Source organism: Strix aluco, chromosome 15 (genome assembly GCF_031877795.1).
Source record: "Strix aluco isolate bStrAlu1 chromosome 15, bStrAlu1.hap1, whole genome shotgun sequence".
NCBI classification, from domain to species: Eukaryota; Metazoa; Chordata; class Aves; order Strigiformes; family Strigidae; genus Strix; species Strix aluco.
The window spans coordinates 5214142-5232689 of NC_133945.1; the positions used below are offsets into that span (position 1 = coordinate 5214142).

At 53.7% G+C, this 18548-nt stretch overlaps 2 protein-coding genes across 3 annotated transcripts; one reads left to right on the top strand and one right to left on the bottom strand.

Moving 5' to 3' along the window:
- The first annotated feature begins 944 nt into the window (after positions 1–944).
- On the top strand, positions 945–6975 carry NMRAL1 (NmrA like redox sensor 1). Its single transcript, XM_074841168.1, has 6 exons — positions 945–1004; positions 1186–1251; positions 2120–2358; positions 3174–3423; positions 3935–4125; positions 5646–6975. Exons 2-6 carry the CDS (start codon positions 1212–1214, stop codon positions 5814–5816), a joined length of 891 nt encoding a protein of 296 aa, XP_074697269.1. The 5' UTR covers positions 945–1004; positions 1186–1211; the 3' UTR covers positions 5817–6975.
- DNAJA3 (DnaJ heat shock protein family (Hsp40) member A3) lies at positions 6615–18388 on the bottom strand. 2 transcript variants are annotated; one of them, XM_074841166.1, is made up of 12 exons: positions 18183–18388; positions 17883–18007; positions 17393–17476; positions 16414–16620; positions 15186–15338; positions 14063–14210; positions 12843–12907; positions 11815–11943; positions 11256–11371; positions 10424–10521; positions 8427–8543; positions 6615–7678 (listed from the first exon to the last, which is right to left on the bottom strand). In XM_074841166.1, exons 1-11 carry the CDS (start codon positions 18379–18381, stop codon positions 8440–8442), a joined length of 1428 nt encoding a protein of 475 aa, XP_074697267.1. In that variant the 5' UTR covers positions 18382–18388; the 3' UTR covers positions 6615–7678; positions 8427–8439. The 2 variants fall into 2 exon arrangements, with proteins under 2 accessions (XP_074697267.1, XP_074697268.1); XM_074841167.1 differs by lacking the exon at positions 8427–8543.
- Positions 18389–18548: the final 160 nt, after the last annotated feature.

Here is an 18548-nt window from a genome sequence, read left to right on the forward strand (position 1 = left end):
AGCAGGAGTTGGGACCTCCAGCCGCCGCTCTGGGCTGTGCGTCTCCCAGGGATTGCTCCGGGCACAAGCCTCGCTCTCTGCCCACCCTGGGGCTGCGCCTGTTAAGGGGTTAAAACCTTTGCCCTCCCAAGTGTTAGGTCTGTTGGTAATTTCCCACCCTGTCAGGGGGCTGGTGTCAGGAGGAGATGGCATCTGGGAAGTCCCATTAGCTGTCACCTTCCCGGTAAGCTGCAGCTAAAGCTCCCTCACACCAAAAATGACTGTGCAGAAGTTAGTTGGGGCTGCACCTCCCGCTTTCACAATTATTCATGTTAATTAATGCCTCCGAATTATTTCTTTACAACTGTATGGAACGCACCCCTCACATATTTTCTGGGCTGTTTACTTGATTCAACCCCAAATTTCCCGATATATTTACTAGTTCAACCTATCGAGTAGCTTGGCCAGGGGGTGAGCAGGGACTGTCCCCCGAGCTCAGCCCAGAGCAGAAGTCACTTGCCTGGGGATAACGAACCGTCGCATCCCCGGGGGGGGCAGGGGGATGCTCCGGGATCACCAAGGACAGGCGGGAAGCGCGTCACCGGAGGACCCGCAGCCCCTCCTGCTCCTGCAGCGCGGGGGGCTGCAAGCCCTGGGACGCCTCCGGGGCAAAACCCCTGACGACCCGCCGGGGGTCTCAGCGGCTCTCAGAGGGCGGCCGGGGGCTGAGCACGGAGCTGCCGGAACGGCCGCGCAGCCGCCGCCACCGCCCCGGGGCTGGGCCCGCTGCGACCCGCCGGGGTGGGCGGGGCCGGGAGGGGGTGGGCGGGGCCAGGAGGGGGTGGGAGCGGCCTGGGTGGGTGGGCTAGGTCAGTGGTGGGCGGGGTCAGGGGGGAAGTGGGCGGGTCCGGGGAGAGATGGACAGGTGGGGCCCGCCCCGCCGGACAGAGCCGAGCAGAGTCGGGTGGAGCCGAGCAGACCCGAACGGAGCCGAACGCAGTCGGGGCCGGCCGAGCCGAGCCGAGGTGACCTGTGAGGGGAGGTGGCTCCGCGCCGCCCCGGGCTCCCGGCGATGGGTCCCCGCAGCCGCCCCCCGCCCGCCGTGCCCGGGGGACCCCGCCCGAGCGGGGCCGGGCCGGGGGCTGAGCCGCGGCCTGGGCGGGCCCGCACGGCGGCGCGACCTCTCTGTTTCTCTCCCCCCGGTAGAGCCCCGGGACCGGCCGCGCTGCCTCATGGCTGGGAAAAAACTGATCGTGGTGTTCGGGGCAACCGGTGAGTGCTCGGGGAAACGTCCGGCCCCTGCCCGCGCGGGCCGCCGCACCTCCGGGAACCGCAGGGCTGCCGGGCTCCGCCCCGGGCCGGTGGGGAGGGCGAGAGTTGGGCCGAGCCCCGGTGCCCTGCCCGGCGGCGGCGGAGGAGGAGGGGGAGGAAGCGGAGGGTCCCCGCAGGTGAAGGCAGGGGCGTCCCCCGCTCCCGAATCGCTCAGGCTCCGGAGCCCCGTGGGGGTTCTAGGGGGCTGGAAGGCGCCCGCCTGCAGGAGCGGCTTTTGTTTTACCAGGAGCGGCTGAGGGAACTGGGGGGGTTTAGTGTGGAGAAGAGGAGGCTGAGGGGAGACCTCATCGCCCTCTACAACTCCCTGAAAGGAGGGTGCAGAGAGGGGGGATGAGTCTCTTGAGCCAAGGAACCAGCGTCAGGACAAGAGGGAATGGCCTCAAGCTGCGCCAGGGCAGGGTCAGACTGGCTCTTAGGAAGGATTTCTTTGCAGAAGGGGTTGTTGGGCGTTGGAATGGGCTGCCCAGGGCAGGGGGGGAGTCCCCATCCCTGGAGGGGTTGAAGAGTCGGGTTGACCCAGCGCTGAGGGATCTGGTGGAGTTGGGAACGGTCAGTGTGAGGTTCATGGTTGGACTGGAGGAGCTTCGAAGTCTTTTCCAACCCAGATGATTCTGTGAGCAGCCGCACAGGGAAGGGGCAGTGGGGCTGGCAGGGGCCCAGGGATGAGGGGCTGGTCCTTGTGCCCCAGGGAGGGTGCGGGGTCAGGCAGCTCTGTCTCACGGCCGCGGCTCGTCCCAGCTCCCGTCAGCAGCAGAGCCCTGTGCGGCGTCGGGGCTCTGCACGGCTCTGAACGGCTCTGCACACCCAGGGGCTCAGGGGGGCTGCGTGGCCCGGGCTCTGCTGGAAGATGGGACCTTCAGGGTCCGCGCAGTGACACGGAGGCCCACAAAGAAGGAGGCCAAGGAGCTGAAGCAGAGGGGAGCTGAGGTTGTGAAGGCGGATCAGGACGATGAGCCATCGCTGGAGCTGGCCTTGGCGGGTGCTTACGGAGCCTTTGTTGTAACCAACTTCTGGGAGCACTGCAGCAAAGAGAAGGAAATCGCGCAGGTACCAGTGCTTGCTTTAACTGGGACCACATGTGGAATGGCCTGGGAGGGGGGGATCAAGGGACAGCTGTGTGGCATTGGGGTCATGGGACAGCTCTTAGTGCAGCCATGGCAGCCCTGACAGTTCAAGTGGCCGGTCCAGAAAAGTCCTGAGGCCTCACAAACAAACCAGGTCCCAGTTCTTGCAAAGCCAGAACTTGTTCCCTGTTCCCTCGCAGTCACGTGGCTCCAGGATCTGGTGCCTTCAGGGAGTTGTTAAATGCTACAAGACTTGGCATGGAGGAGAGCACTGCCCAGGAGCAGGAGTGGGAAGACTGGGCTCCACAGAGCCTCCAGGGGCTGAGCCAGGGCTGCCTGCGGTCCTGTAGTTCTCTGCACTTGCAGCTTTGGGGCCAAATGTGTATCAGAAATGCCAGGGCCTTCCCCAAGGGCAGTGTTCACCCCAGAGCAGATCTCGTAAGGTGGCATGATGACCACGCCTGGATGGCAGCAAACAAAAGATAAGCATGTTAGGGCAGGTATGCTGGGCCCGGCAGATCTTTAGGGGTGGTGTTTGTATGCTTGTCAGAGGAGCTAGCATCAAAGCTGGGGAGGGTGTGACCTTTCTAATGTAGGATGGTGTAAGCAGAGGACTCTGCCCCACCTGGCAACTCACGGGGCTCGCTGGGTCTGCCCAGCCCTGGTTCCAGCTGAGGGGCTTGCTCAGCTGGCACATGTCGGATCCTGCCCAGTGCAACAGCAGAGAAGTGGGGGGGATGATGAGAGCCCCTGCGCATCCCATTCCCCTCTTCATGGCCAGCTTCACCCTTCACCCAGGGAAAGCGACTTGCTGACCTGTCGAAGCGCCTGGGTCTGCGCCACGTCGTGTACAGCGGCCTGGAGAACGTGAAGCAGCTGACGGGGGGCCAGCTGGAGGTGCTCCACTTTGACGGCAAAGGTGTGGTGGAGGAGTACTTCCAGAAGGTTGGTGTTCCCACCACAACCATCCGACTGCCGTTCTACTTTGAGAACTTCCTCTCCATCTTCAAGCCACAGAAGGTCCCGCAGGGAGATACCTTTGTCCTGGGTAAGAGGGGACTTCTTGCTCTCCTGGTCAGTGTCCTGTAGTTCTCATCTGCTCCCACTGTGCAGAGGCTCACTGAGAGGTGGAGGAGCCACCAGGGCTGCAGACTGGTGGGGAAGAAAGGCCTGTGCCAGCTTGCGCACAGCGAGTTGCAGCTGCATTATGGTCCTTCAGACCTGTTTGGTGGCCTGCAAGAATTAAGTGGGATCCCAGTCCTGTTTCTGGCACTGAGGGCTGCTCTGCAGGTCCCAGAGTGTCTCTGGACAGCCCAGCTCCCAGCAGTTGGGATGTTGGGGGTCAGAGGTGGGGCTGCAGATCCAGGCGAGTCACAGTGCTGCTCAGGAGCTCAGCCCTGGAGGTGCTCTTGTGTCTTGCCACACTGATGGGTGCTCTCGGCTCTTCCTCACCTCATGTTCAGAGGCTGGGTGCCCAAAACTCCAGCTGCACCTCCTCAGAGCTGGGCTCCCTCAAGCAGGGCTGCACTCTGGCTGGCATCAGTCTCTATCCCATACAGAGTTGCCCATGGGGGACACCCCCATGGATGGGATGGCGGTGGAGGATATCGGGCCTGTTGTACGTTGCCTGCTGAAGTCCCCAGAGGAGTACGTAGGCCAAGTGATCGGGCTCAGCACCGGCAAGCTCACCGAGGCAGAGTACGCTGCTGTCTTCTCCCAGCAGACGGGCAAGACAGTGGAACCCAGCAAGGTAGGAAGCGTCCCTTGGTGGTTTTGGTGTTCTTGAGGTGAGGGGAAGCTGGCTCAGGGTCCTGCAACCTGCCTTGAGGTGGTGGGGGGATGATCCTTGCACCTTCCCAACAGCTTCACGCTCTGCAGGTCCCTGCCCAGGCTGGGCTGCTGTTGGCTGCGGGTGGGCACCCTGGGGAGCAGCACACCCAGCCTCTCCCGTTGGTCTGGAATACTGGGGGGGTCTGTACAGGGGCTGAGCACACACAGCAGTGGCAAAACGAGCACTGCTCTGCCCTAATAGCAAGGTGGGGAGCTGTTGGGACGGAGGGCCCTCATAGCTCAGTGTACAGGATTAGTCCCGCTGCCCCCGCATGCGGCTGGAGCACACATTGGCACCAAAACTGCCTTGTTGGTACTGTTGAGGAGGCAACTTGTGCTGATGGAGCACGCGGTGCACCCAGGCGGGTCAGTGCCTGGCTCTGGGGAGTGGCTGAAGTGGGAGGTCTCCAGCAGAGCCAGGGGCCAGGCAGTCGCTGGGAGGGCTGGGCACCTCCAGAGCAGGTCTGCTGCTGCCCCTCCCTTCAGCACGTCTGCCCCGAGGGCCTTGCTGTGTCACCCTTGCAGCACTCCTGGCCTCTCAGTGTTCCAGGACTTCTTTTTTGTTTGTGCTTTGGCTGTGCTGCTCCCCTCGGGCGGCTGATACAATGGAGAAGGGGTGCAGCGGCACTCTGCTTTGAGAACAAAGCACGTTTCAGCAGAAACGAAACACCTCCAACGCTCCCTGCAGGTTCTGCTCTCCCAGGGACAAATAAGAAGCTCTTTTCTTCCTGGGGCCCCAGGGCAGTGCAGAAGCAGTGGTCGACCCTTTGATTCAGGCAGGGAAGGAAGTGCTGGGGTGCCAGGTGGCAGCCTGTGTTGCTCAGGCTCTCCAGAGCTCTCCTGGACCCCCCAAGCCTGTGTTTCTAGAACCCCTCAGCCACAGCTTGTGCCCTGGTGCAGGGAAGGGCTCCCTTGGAGCTGCTTTGGTCCTCTGCCACTGGGGAGAGCGTGTTGCGTGCCAGAGCCGGGTGCTGGCCCGAGGCAGGGTGGGCTGTTTCTGCCAGGCAGGGCTGCTGGGTGCTCAGTGGCACTGCCCTGCCCATGGCTGTGGCTTCGGGGAGTGGCTGGCTCGGGGAAGATTCAGAACAAGCTCCTCAGCATCTCTGCAGCATGATTTCCCCACCGTGACCCCTTCTCACGCTGCGCTGGAGGAAGGGGGGGGGTCAGCTCTGACTGTCAGACAGGGCTCTGCTGCATCCCGCCTCCCACCAGCGTGCTCAGGCACAGACTTTCCTCCGCCTTGCCCTCACGCCGCAGGGCTGCTGCTTCCTTTACACCACCCTGACCCAAATGACTTCCAGAGCAGCAGAGCTTCCTCACCAGTGGAGATAACGTGGCTCTAATGCAGCCCTCTTCAGCTTCCCTGCATGCTCTAAGGGAAACACCCCAGCAGACTCTGCCCTATGACAACACTTTTTTTCCCCTAAATTTTTTTTGCAGATCTCCCCAGAGGAGTATGAGAAACATGACTTCCCTGGGGCCAAGGAACTGGCTGCCATGTTCCGTTTCTACGCCCTGAAGCCAGACCGCAACGTGGACCTGACCATGAAACTCAACCCCAAGGCCCGCACCTTCCCTCAGTGGGTGGCAGACAATAAGGCTGCCTTCTGACCCTCCCCTCCCTCCTCTGCTGCCCGACTGCCTCCAGTAGTGCCCTGGTGAAGGGCTGACCCTGCAGGGCTGGGCAGAGCTTTGGTCCCTGGGTGCACTCCAGGGCTCTCCTGCTGCCCTGGTGAGACTGTTCAGAGCAGTGCGAGAGGAAAGGCTGCACAGCTGCAGGCAGACGGGCAGGAGAAGCGCTACCTTTGCACGCTGTCTCCAGGGAGGGGTGTGTTTAGTGATTCTGGGTGTTTTCACAGCTGTAGGGTGGTGGTGGGTTGTTTTCCCAGGATCACGCTTTCCCCGGCAGCTCTGACACATGGCACCAGGCCGTGGGCTGAATGCCTCATGCCTCTGGCCCCTGCAGGTACCCACGGCCAGCGCGGGCTCCTGAGCACCCACAAAACACGGGGGGTTCTCCACAGCTCAGGTGAGGCAGGGGGCAGAGCGCTGTGTTAGCACCACCCTGGCCATGGGGCACTGTGTAACACAAAAGCTGAGCTTAATTCCTAAATCAGACAGCGCAGAGCTGTGGCCTGGCCTAGAGCTAATCTCAATTGCTGCCCCACCCTAGGATTTAAGACTCACTTAGACTCCTTCCCCCACCCCACCCTATGCTTTAGGTACTGCTCAGATAACAGCTCTGGGATGGGGCAGTCTCTGTCCATGCTTAAAGGCCCTCACAGCCCCCAGAGCTGCTCAGGACATCCAGCCCTCTCTGCTCCTTGTCTGAGAGACCTTCCTGTTACAGGGGAGGGAACGGGGGTGACAGACAAGGCTGGGAGAGTAGACAAGGCAGCAAGGCACAGCACGTGTTAAATATCTTTATGAAGTCAATCTTATTTACATGGATACAGAATCACTTTACAGACAGTTTAATCAGGAGGCAACACGTGCTTTATTTCAGCAAATTAAGAAGGGCAAGACTATGACATGTCCTTGTTTAGCTGGTCGATTAGTATGTGGGCTGATGGTACCTGCACGGTAGAACTAACAACAGCAGGCTACAGTAACCATGAAAACACTCACTGCAAGAGCTCGACTCCACCTGGAAGGAGTGATCCACTTCACTTGTATTCTCACACATGTAGGAACAATGACTCTTTGACCAATCATTTATGCTACGGGTGTTGCACTAATGTAATAAAAGACTTTGTCCCAAACTGACAAAGGGCTTGGTGATAAACTTGTACCCATTCAGAAGCGACAGCATTTGTGTTGTAACTTCAGTTAATTCGGGGGGTAAGGGAAACCCGTGGCAAAGCCCCTTTTTGTGGAGGAAATCAGCAGGACTAAGAAACCCCAGGGCTGCGGAGGGAGCCAGACAGCTGGGCGGGCAGTCCCAGCCCCAGGGAGATCTCCCCTGAGAGGTGTGCAGGACAGCGAGGAGAGCTGTCGTGAGGACAGGGCTAAAACCCACGGACCCACCAAGTCTCCTGGGAGAAGAGAAGCAGTGCTAAGTTCGCCAAGCACAGGGCACCTGAGTGAGCAGCAGCCATCTTGGACTCCACCCAACACTCTGTGCTGGGAGGACAATTTTTATTTCACATTTCCAATGTTTCAGATTCTAAATAAAATTTCAACTTTAATTTTTACCAAATAAGCTTCCAGCAGCAGTAGGGACTGTGGAGCAACCCCAAGAGAGCGCCGCGTATCTGCAAAGCTGGCCTTTCCCTTCATTACCAGTGCCTGGGGCGGTGGGTGGGTTTTCTATCACGATGCTTGTTGGTGCCTCAGTGGTCTGTAGCCTCTCCAGCTGGGATCCACACTGTGCTGCTGACTGACGTCCTTCGCTCTCCGGAGCCCGCTGCCAGAAACTTTCATTCAAAGATGATCTGCTGCTGCTGGCTCTTAGTTTCCAGTAGAACGTTTCCCTGCAGTTGAGGCAAGAGAGACATTTGTTTCCTGAACGAGTCGGCCTAAGGCACAAGCGCAGGCACGAGAGCACTTCCCCCCCGCCCCGCGTCACGCTCTGTCAGCCACACAGAGCAGACAAGTTTGAAGCCCGTGGTGACAGGAAGCCGAGCCCCTGCAATCCAAGACACCAGCGTCTGCCAGAGAAGATTTCAAGCCCGCAGCGCTGCCTCAGAGCAGGCCAGTACCACTGAAATGCTGCCCCGAGTTCTAACACTGCTCGTTTGCGTGGCACAGGCTTTGCAGTGCTTTACAAGGACTGATTCCTTCCAGGTGCTGTAAGCCCGTGGCAGGAGCAAGTCCAGCCTGAGCACACCAGCCCCTCCTGCGCCTCTCAGCAAGCCCAGGCTCTTTGTGGGCAACAGAACTGCCCAGTCCCAGCTTTACCAGGCCAGTAACACCCTCGGTGCTTTGAGTCGGGTACAGCCACTGAGTGGACATGGAAGCAGAGCTGCAGGGGAGGCCAGCAACCTCCCTGAAGACATACCCAGCATTTTTGCTGCTTTTTGCTGTAGCAACGATGCAATTTAGTCCCTGGCTTTTTGCTCCAGGTCACAGGGGACAGCTAGGGCTTTTCACACCAGTGGCTGGAAGGCCTGAGGCTAAGTGAGAAGCAACACTGTGCTTTTGCTGCTTCTACCTCCCAAGAAGTGCAAATTCTGCTCAGTGTGTGGGAAAGACGACGATAAAACACAAGAGGCCTCCTACCTCAGATAGGGTGTCAGGAGCTAAACATTTTCTTAAGTTTGGAAAGGAATCCCTCCTTGTTCTCCTCAGCCTCAGGCCTATCCCCGCCTGCGTCAGCGCTAGCCGTGGCCCTGCCACCTGGACACAAACAGCAAAGGGCTGCAGTCAGATACATCTCCCACCTGTAGCCACCACCCCTGACAAAGTGAGCGGGTTATTTTAGACAGGGAATGGTCAAGGCAGCTGTGAGGGAATTCTCATGCTGCAGAGTCAAGCCAGGGACCCCACAGGCTTCAGAAACAAGCACTTGGAATTGAGAGTCTGCCACTAAAAACAACTTGACCACAGCCAGCCATCCAGCCATGACTTTACAGACAAAAAAAAAGCTGCATTGGTGTCCCTGGAACAACCTCTCTTCCTGTTTCATGGTCATATCATGATCCTTTAGAGCAAAGCAGTGCAAAACCACACTCGGACCCTGCTTCATGGAATTTCAAGCAATGCTCAGACAAACAGTATCAAGGAGAAAACGAACTCAGGCTAGAATGAAAAAGGCTACAAGTATTTCAGAACAAGCGTCCAGATAAGGAATCTCACTGGCAGCAGCAAGCATAGTTCTCCTGTATAAACAGGTCCTGAGAAGTTTGTCCCTCCAGAAGTGGCTACAGCAAAAACAAAGGAGACCTCTTTGCTAATCTCCTTTTATTTGACAGTAAAACTGTCAATAAGAGGACCCCCAAATCCTCCTCAAGCTTTCTTCACGCACAGAGAAAACAAAGTCCAGTCCTCCCCATCCTCCCCCAGCTGACTCCTGAGCTGCCTGATGCAATGGTATGAAATACTGAGGCCTGCAGCAGAACACGCCTCCAGCCACTCAGCGTGTTTCTGCTTCCCAGAGCAAGGACATGCTCTGAGCAACAGCCTGTCTCTATATTGCAAACTGCTGGCATTGTTTGTAATCCACCTTGCTGTTTAATTGTAAAAAACAGGGAACGTTTTTGTCCTTTGGCACAGAAACGTCTTTAAAAAGCTGGAACGCACGTTCTGTGCTTGGAGATCTCTCCCCTTCCCCCAAGGCTGACCTTTAATGCTTACCCTCAGCAGGAAAGATGTAACTTCTGTGTTAGGGAAGCACTATAAGACATAACATTGGTAAGTATTTGGCAGATACTGCCTTCCAATATCCTGAACTCCAGCATATATTCCTCAGGCTTTGGCACGTGTAGTAGAGAGGACTCGAGTTCCTGGGATCATTTAGCAGCTTTGAAAGACTCTCACCTTTGCCTAGCTGTACGCAGTCATAAACGCCCTTTTTGGTTTCAAGTGTAAGAAGAAAGACAACCAGCTTTAACAAGTTCACTGTTCCAATATGAGCAAAGAAAAAACTGTTTTCCAGTAACAAAAGACAAAGCTCTTGCCTTACTGTTCTACCATGTTTTGCCTTTAGCTGCCACTGATGCCAGGTACCTCACCCCTGAAACTTAAAACAATTGCTGAATCAGAATTCTTGATCCGGAGCCGAAAGAGCAGCTTTGCAAAGCTCCCCACTGATGTTGTTCCCTCTGTCACACTGACACTGTCTACTGACTCAGCACCAATGAACATTCCCATCCCAGGTTCCCCCATGTGCACAGGTATGGCTTAGAGCAGCTCTGACAGCAGTGCTCCCCTCCAGCTTTTAAGGAGAAACATTCCCACTTCAGTCAGAAGCACAATGGATTAGCTCACACAGAAAGTTGGCCTGAAGCACATTCTTTTTCTACCTCTGCTACTAAGACAAGTTACTTCTGGCACGGGGGCAGGAGCAGGGAGCGGAAGGCATTCATCACCACAGCGACTCACCACAACCTGTCAGGACCCCCAGTACCTCAATACCCACACTCTAGTCATGCACAGATCTGCCCAGCAAGTATTTGAGTGAAGCTTTCTGGAAAGAGGCTCCCTCCTTGCTTTGTGCTACAGCCTATTAACGCCAGACTAGAAGTATTTCCAAAGGAGCACTAATTCCCCCCACTCACCCGATGCTGTATTTGTGACCCCGTTCACTGTGCCATCCACATCTGCCTCGTCCTCGGCATAGCTCATCATCAAGGCTCTCTGGCGATCTGTCAGCCTCCTGCAGGTCAAAGACAGAGGTGTTGGTTCTGCCTGTCTTTAGGGACAGTGTCTCTACAGACCTCCTTAACCTTCTTCAGCAGCATGCATGAGAGGCAGCAGCTACTGGAAGTACAAGACAAATACAGCTGGCAGACGCTGAGAATCCCTACAGTGCTCTTAAAATGGGCCATCTATAAAGAAAAAGCCCCAGTGGAAGAGGAGATATGCATTTCACCAAACTGCAATGAAAAATCAAAGTATTTTCAAGTGCTGAGAAGAACCGTGTGGAGCTGCAACAGAACACACATCTGGTGGGGAGACCTCAGGAAATGAACTCCCTTGCCAAGTGCAGCAATACAAGCTAAAAAGTTTCCTTCACCACAGGAGCCAAGGGTGGCCAAGCAGTCTGAAAAGCAGCTGCCAAGGACTTCGGTTCCTTTAAGCTGTAGGTGTGAGAGCACAGACACTTTGTAAGCCACAACACTGAATTTATGTAACCGGGATCCAGACAGAATCACAGATAGCCGGGCAAATACGCAGGTGCAGAACTACTTATGCATTTGCAGGGTTTAGGATTTTTAGAGCTGGGTTGCCAAATGGTATTATTAAAAAAATGTACCTCACACTAGAATAAAAAGCAGAGCGAGAAATTAATCATCTTCATACAGCAGGCATTTTCACAAAAATCTTTCTGAACAACATGTTTTGCAAAAAGTTCAAGATTTCACAGAAACTTGCATTAGCTCTACTTACTGAGGAACTTTTATCTTTATGTGAATGTAGTGGTCTCCGTAGCCATAACTGTTAACCTTGGGAATGCCTTTCCCACTCATTCGAATTCTCTGGTCTGGCTGAATACCAGGGGGTATCTACAACACAGAGGTGTCACATTTATTACTTTAGTTTAACCATTTATATAGTAATTACATGTCTATAAAAGTTAACTACTCCAGCAAGCTTCAAAGTAGGATGGGACAGATCTGGTACGTTCATGCATCTGGACACATTCAGAAGCTGTCAGTAATGACAGAAAAGCTTTTGAAGGAACAAGTAAAGAACCTCGCATAGTCTGTAGAGCTTGGACGGGATTTGTCCAACAATCCACCAGCCCTTCCCCTCCCTGTCCCTACGCAGCAACAGGAAAGGAGGCGTGACCAAGCAGGTCACAAACTACCTGACACTCAATCCTGAACAAGTCCGAAACACAATACTGGCAGACTTAGGAGATTTGCACCATCTTTGCAGTAAAGGGGAAGTCTCTGCTGTCCCACATCGAATTTATGCCCAAGCTTTTCCACATCAGCATACTTACTGTGATATTGATTGTCTCGTACAAGCCTTGACATCTGGCTGTGCCTCCCAGAACAGCCTGTGCTATTGAAATAAGGAGGTCTGAATGGATATCTGCTCCATTTCTTCTGAACACGGAACTTTTTTGAACCTAAAAGGCAGGCAGTTCCAAAGAGAAGTGAGCACACCACCACAGAGTTCTCACAGTAAACAGCTTTGCAGGTTCTCAGAAGAAAAACATACCAGAATGCTGTAGTCAGACCCTTACCATCCACAGACTGCATGGCTAAAGAAGTGTAAGTTAACGCTCAGTCTTTTAGAAAAATAATCATAATTAGCCAGAGGCTTAGTAGGACGCCCGCTTCCTACCTCAGCAACTCCCTCCCCTAATCCTGGTGTCAATTTATCAGTGTCAGTATGATTCTGCGGAGACGGAGAAGCCTTGCCCAGTACCCCGAACAGGGGAAAGCCAGAAGAGAAGAGGGAGAGAGGCACCTCTGCAGCAGCTTCACAAGCTGGAAGAGAATTAAATCCTCCCGCACCACTAAAAAGGTGCTGAAAACAATTCTCTCCTATACAGACACATATGACAGGATACCTACAGGAGAAGAGGGCCCCAGCTACAAAACGTGTGCTAAGCAGCACTTAATGCGTGTCTGAAAAAGGACACTTGACCCACCAGCCTCTCACGGGCGCTCCCGCTGCCCTCTGCAGTGCTCCCACCTCTGCCAGCAGACAACTCCTTCACATTTCCAAGTCAAAACCTCAAGGTATCAAGAACCTACTCTGCATTTTGATGCACACTACCACAAGGGCCTCGTCCTGGAACAGGCAGCACAATTCTTCATGAGCAGACTTCACGTTACACTGCTTGTTACAATGCGGATCTCCTGCTGTCTCAGAAAGTTCACGTGGATCATGTTACCTCGGCTGTTTCAAAGGATCACTCGCTCTTCCTCCTCTGTCCCTCATTCACACAGTCGCTTCCCAGGCAGTTGTGAAGGGAACAACCAACCAACTTAACTAAGGAAAACATCTCACGATACGTACCCTAAATGTAATGAAAATTTCTTTCTTCCCCACAGGCATCCGAACTGTCTGCCCATCCTCAACACCTGCAATCAGAAAAAAAAGCGGTAGCGTTACCTTGCGTTCTAATCCACGTGTTACCTGAGCACCTCCAACTCTTGCCATCCCCAAAAGCCGGCCACCACAGCAGCACCCGCACATCCAGGAGCACGAGGCACAAGACCTACCAGCGGGCAGCACAGCAACGCTCTCCACAGGAGCCCAGGAGCTGTGGCCAAAGGAAGGAGGTGTCAGCACACGTTTATACCTCTGAGGTGATCACTACGCCCCAAGCAGGCTCATTACAGAATCACAGAATCGTCTAGGTTGGAAAAGACCTTGAGGATCATCCAGTCCAACCATTAGCCTAACACTGACAGTTCTCAACTACACCAGATCCCTCGGCGCTGGGTCAACCCGACTCTTAAATACCTCCAGGCATGGGGACTCCACCACCTCCCTGGGCAGCCCATTCCAACACCTGACTACCCATTCTGTAAAGAAATACTTCCTAATATCTAGTGTAAACCTTCCCTGGCGCAACTTGAGGCCATTACCTCTTGTCCTAAATCTTACTTCAATCAATAAATTACGTCAATCAATAAATTATTTCAATTCAATCAATTACTTCAATCCCTACGGAATTCTTTAGGGAACCGCATCAGACTAAGGATCACTGAGCAGCCTCCACAAGCTGCAGGAAAATTCCAGGCTGCTCATCCAGGGTGGTCTCATAGAAGCAAGTCTTCAGCCCCACCACTCGCTGTACCCTCCCTGGTGAGGAAGGCCATCAGCACAGTGTTCTGAGCCAGGCTAAGGCTTTCAAGATTCCCACCCTCTCCCCAGGCTTCATCAAGAGCAAACAGAAAACCCAAGGCAACAAAACCTTTTGAGCATTTCACTCTTCAAAACCTGACTAGAAGGATCCATGCAACAACCAAAACCTCACTCAGGAAGGGCAAAGCGACAATTTATATCCATGGCCAGGAAGTTCACCTCATCACTAGCCCTTTGATCAATTGCCAAGTTATCAACCTGCTTTGTTCTTAAGGTTGCTTCTCTGCAGCAAAACTTGTTACGTTGCTGTCACATTCGTACCCGGCAGGGACCGGCCATGCTTTGGAGGCAAGTTGCTGTTGGCCAAGTGGAAGCAAATAACTACAGTTCTTTAACAGAGAGCAGCACACAAGTACACCACTAACCAGCTGGCACAGGGACCATCACTGTCTTCTTTTGTTTGGTTTGCCCCGTTCCTCGACATACTACACACGGTGTTGTTATGATGGAACCACGACCACCACATCGTCGGCACGTAGATCTCATTACAAAAGGGCCAGTATTTATTGTCTCCTAGTGAAGAAAACACAGAAAGTACAAATATTTAGTACAGAGATGGTACTTTTCACTCCACAAAACACTGCTAGCAACTGGCCCAGCACATCTGAGTCCTCCTAATCGCACATGCAACCTGATAGGACAGCAATATCCTTTAGCAAGAGGAGGAGCAGAAAACTGGCTCAGAAATCCAGAGGATGCTGCTTGTGAGATTCAATTGCCATCACATTCTGATTTCCACTGAAAACCATCACTACTATAGTATGGCAGGGGCAAGGGAAACGCAACACTTCCCGTCTCAAGGCTTTAATGTGCAAAAAGGAACAAAGCTCCTTACAGTGCCATTTCACAAGGGACTATAAAACATCTGTATTTTGAGGAATCTAAGGACAATCCATTTGCATGAATTATTGCCAGTGTCCAGGAAAACGTTATAGAGACTCAGCCATGGTCTGAACTGTGAAAGCCACCTGTCAGACTGAAGCACACAAGGAAACAGTGGGAAGAGCTCGCAGTCTCCTCTCACCAACTACATCTGTTCTGCGCAGAAAGACACTCTGGTCACTGACTGATTGCTGGGACCCATTTTGATGCGTGGAAATTGAAAGCCTGAAGCTTGATCATTACTTACTGTAAGTAACTTGAATCTTCTTATTTCATAATTATGTGTAGGCTATCATCACCCTCCTCCTCCCTCCACCCCTCAAAGTAATGCCCAAGTAATTTCAGAACTGTTACATTATATAAATGTGGCTTGCTGGATGTAGGATACCGGATGACCTAGCCCTGAAGGCTAGTGCTTTTAGCTGGGTGGAGCACTTCTTTAATACAGAGAAAATCCATCTAGGGCCTATTAACAGCAAGTCCACATTAACTCAGCTTCACCCAAGATAAGCTGATGACTGTAGTGAGAATTTTTCACTGTGGAGGGGACTGAATTGCCCCCATAAGGAAAAGCACAGCAGAACCTGTGTCTTAAAAAGCACTTACCATGCCAGTGCCACTGCAGTAGTGACAATGCTGCGCTTTGGTACCAGGTTCGTGTCCTTTACCATTGCATCGCTCACAGGAGTCATTGATGTTCACCACAATCTGCTTGTTAACACCTTTTGCAGCTTGGGTGAATGTCAGTTCCATGATATACTGTACAGGAAACACGGACATCAGTCTGCAGCCAACATGTGACGGGGTCTCAAGCAGACTGAAATTGGTTTAGGCCAAATAGCAAACAATGCTTAAAACACATCCAGGTAACAGAGGGTGGGAAGAAACAGATCCAGAAGGGTTCTGCCTCACTTGAGGAAGCAATAATCTCTCATATAAGTAAAAAGGGGTACAGAGGGATAGCAAACATAACAGGAATGATGATCACACCAGTCTGATGAGCAGCTGTGTAGCAGAAATTAATTTAAAAATACAAAAAAAGGAAGTAAAAATAGAAGTCAAGCATTTTTCTGCACTCAGGAAAACTCTTAATGCTTCTAAAGGCTTTGCTTAATGGGAATTCAGCAACAGGTGAGGGAGAAGGCTTTCAATCCCAAAAAATCCCAAGCTCTTCCTCATTAAACTCTTTACATCAGCAAAGATGACTGCACAAAAATAGGAAATTCTGTTTATAATAGAAATTCTGTTTATAATAGAAAGGCCATTTTCACTAAAGCCAGAAATACTGAATACCAAACATTTCTGAAGGCAGCACATGAACCAACACTGTCAATACTTAAAAGAGCATTTAGCTGCAGTACAAAGAACAAGACATAGGTTTTATTATGGGCTCCACTGCAAAGTTAAGCCAATTAAGTTGCAAAATTAAGCCAATTAAACTGCCAAACCTAATGCTGGAAGGCTTGTTTTCTAGTTAAAAGGTGTTTTGTGGTTTTTAGCATTACAGATCAAAGCAGACATGTGTAAATCAATGTACAGCAGAAAAGACACCTCTACCATGACGGAATTGTTTGGCAGCACCAACTGGTGTCAGTAAACACCAGATGAAGCAGCTGAAGTCCAGAAAAAATATTCTACCTGGAGGTGTGGAGAATGTATCTACACAGCTTATCAAAAATACCTGACTTGCCCACCCATACAACGCAACATTCCCAGAAACAACTTCTTTGCTTAAGCTCGCTCCTGGAATGATCTGAGACAGACTAGTGTCCCTCTCTAGCTTTTTCATTTCCCATTTTCATTTCATTACTTGAAAAATAAATGCACTTCGTACCTCCTGCGGCTGGTCAAAGACATTCTGAAAATCACCAAAAGGGGATCCCGAGAACTCTCCAAAGATTTTTCTGAAAAGCTCTTCTGGATCAATCGATGGACCACTGCTCCAGTACTGCCGCCCAGCACCAGCACCTGTGGCGCCAGGATCAAAACTCGCCGTGCCGTACGCATCGTATTGTTTCCGCTTCACTTCATCACTTAACACCTTTGGGGCAAAAGAACGATGCCATGAGGACACTGTACAGATCCCGAGCAACTGGGCAGCCTGGATCTGCAGAGCAACGTCTCTCGGGAGGATTCAAGGCTACTGGCATTACAGCCACAAGCCCACGTTCTCAAACCTCACTGCCATCAGGAGGGTTATCCCAGCTCTCAGCAGCATATGAATTACCAAAAAGCTGCTTCTTCCCTGGTATCTCTCAGCTCATCATCAGGAAAATGACAAGATCTTACTAATTTCTAACAAGCAAGAATAACGTACATCATACAGTCAGTCATTAATATATCGGGTGAAAGCTGGTAATAAGAGTGCTGGGGTAAATTTGGAAAACCTTGAGAGCAAAAACCAGCACAAGATTTTTGAACGAGCTGAAGGGCAGGAAGAAACGGGACCAGAGGAGCACAGTGTAAGGCACCTCTGTCTCAAACGGCTGATAACAGCTGACAGGTTTTCTGTTTGTTTATTTAAGCTGACCAATAATTCCACAGCAGCGACCACAGCATCTGTGCTGGTCACTCACTGCTGAGAAGGAGCACACAAAAGAGCCCAAAACACATTCAGGTAAATCAGATACTTGGGCTAAGTAATTTCTGGGAGACACCGCTGGGACAGAGACACTCAAGCCTGAAGTATAAGACATCAAAAATTAGACATGGTTTTACAGGAAATGCACACAATAAATGTGTGTGTGTGTCCCCCTCCAAGTCTACTCTCCAATCTTTCCTCCTTCGCATGATGATAAAATCTTGCATATTACCTCATAGGCTTCTGCCAGCTGAGAGAACTTCTCTTTAGCTTTAGGGTCGTCCTTATTTGTGTCAGGGTGGTATTTCTTTGCCAGCTAAACAACAAAAATCAAACTATTAGCGACAGAGAGAAGCAATTTACTTTAGCATATCTCACATACCAGGAAAAACACAATAGGCAGGGCTTGGCATTCACTATCTGTGCTTTAGGGAACTGAAAGCCTTCATTTTCCGTTATCATCCCAATATAAGGAACAACTGAAGCTGCTCCTGACTCTCAGCAATCCCAGGACCTCCTGGGAGGAGACCCGAGGTGACAGCACAGACAGACCACGCTTTTGAAGAGGTCCCCAACCCGATGCAGGAGCTTTCCCACCGCCGCCCCCCGGCCTCCAGCGGGGCCAAGCACAGGGATCTCGCGGGCGGTTTTGTTCTTTGCCCTGCAAGAGGCTGCGGGCAGCCCCGGCAGGTCCCCCCCGCAGGGCCCGCGGCCGAACGTGCCTGGTAGTAGGCCTTCTTGATCTCCTTCTGGGTGGCGGTGCGGGGCACCCCCAGCACCTGGTAATAGTCCTCCTTGGCGCGGGCCGCGGCGCTGCTGTGGAAGGAGGCGGCGGCGCGCTTCGTCCCTGCGGGAGAGGAGGGCAGAGGGGCCGGGTGAGGGCCGGGACGGCGCCGCCAAGGGCAGGAGGCGGGACAAAGCCGGGGGAAGGGGCCCGGCCTCCGCCCGGCCCCAACACGACGGCTCCGCCGCTCGCCGCGCACCCCCCTCCCCGCTGAGGCCCCGCCGCCGCCCCCGCTCACCCGCGGCGCAGAGCCCGGCGCACGGCGTCAGGAGGCGGCGGGCGGCACGAGCCGAGGCGGCGGCGGCGGCGGGCGGCGGGACGCTGAGCCCCCGGACGAGCCAGACGAGCGGCAGCCGCCCGTCCCCCGGCCCGCGGCTCCTGGCAGCGGCCACGGCGGCGGCCGCCCCGAGCCAGCGCGAGGAGCCCCCGGCCGCCATCTTGGCCCGCGCACGGCGCTGCGCCTGCGCCACCGGCGACGCGCGACGGCCCGCGCTGCGGGGGGGGGGGGGGGGGGGGGGGCAGCGCGCCTGCGCAGTGGCTCCGCTCCGCCGCCGGGCCCGCGTTGCTGCGCATGCGCGGCGCCGCTGCCGGGCGCGGTACCGTG

Excerpts from the sequence above, each read along its gene's own strand:
- NMRAL1 (XM_074841168.1), top strand. The coding sequence starts at position 1,212 with ATGGCTGGGAAAAAACTGATCGTGGTGTTCGGGGCAACCG. Across the intron at positions 2,359-3,173 it reads AAGAGAAGGAAATCGCGCAG|GGAAAGCGACTTGCTGACCT; the intron begins GTACCAGTGCTT and ends CCCTTCACCCAG. Across the intron at positions 3,424-3,934 it reads GGGAGATACCTTTGTCCTGG|AGTTGCCCATGGGGGACACC; the intron begins GTAAGAGGGGAC and ends TATCCCATACAG.
- DNAJA3 (XM_074841166.1), bottom strand. The coding sequence starts at position 18,381 with ATGGCGGCCGGGGGCTCCTCGCGCTGGCTCGGGGCGGCCGCCGCCGTG. Across the intron at positions 15,339-16,413 it reads TCTTTGACCAGCCGCAGGAG|TATATCATGGAACTGACATT; the intron begins GTACGAAGTGCA and ends TTTCCTGTACAG. Across the intron at positions 11,372-11,814 it reads ACGAGACAATCAATATCACA|ATACCCCCTGGTATTCAGCC; the intron begins GTAAGTATGCTG and ends TCTGTGTTGTAG.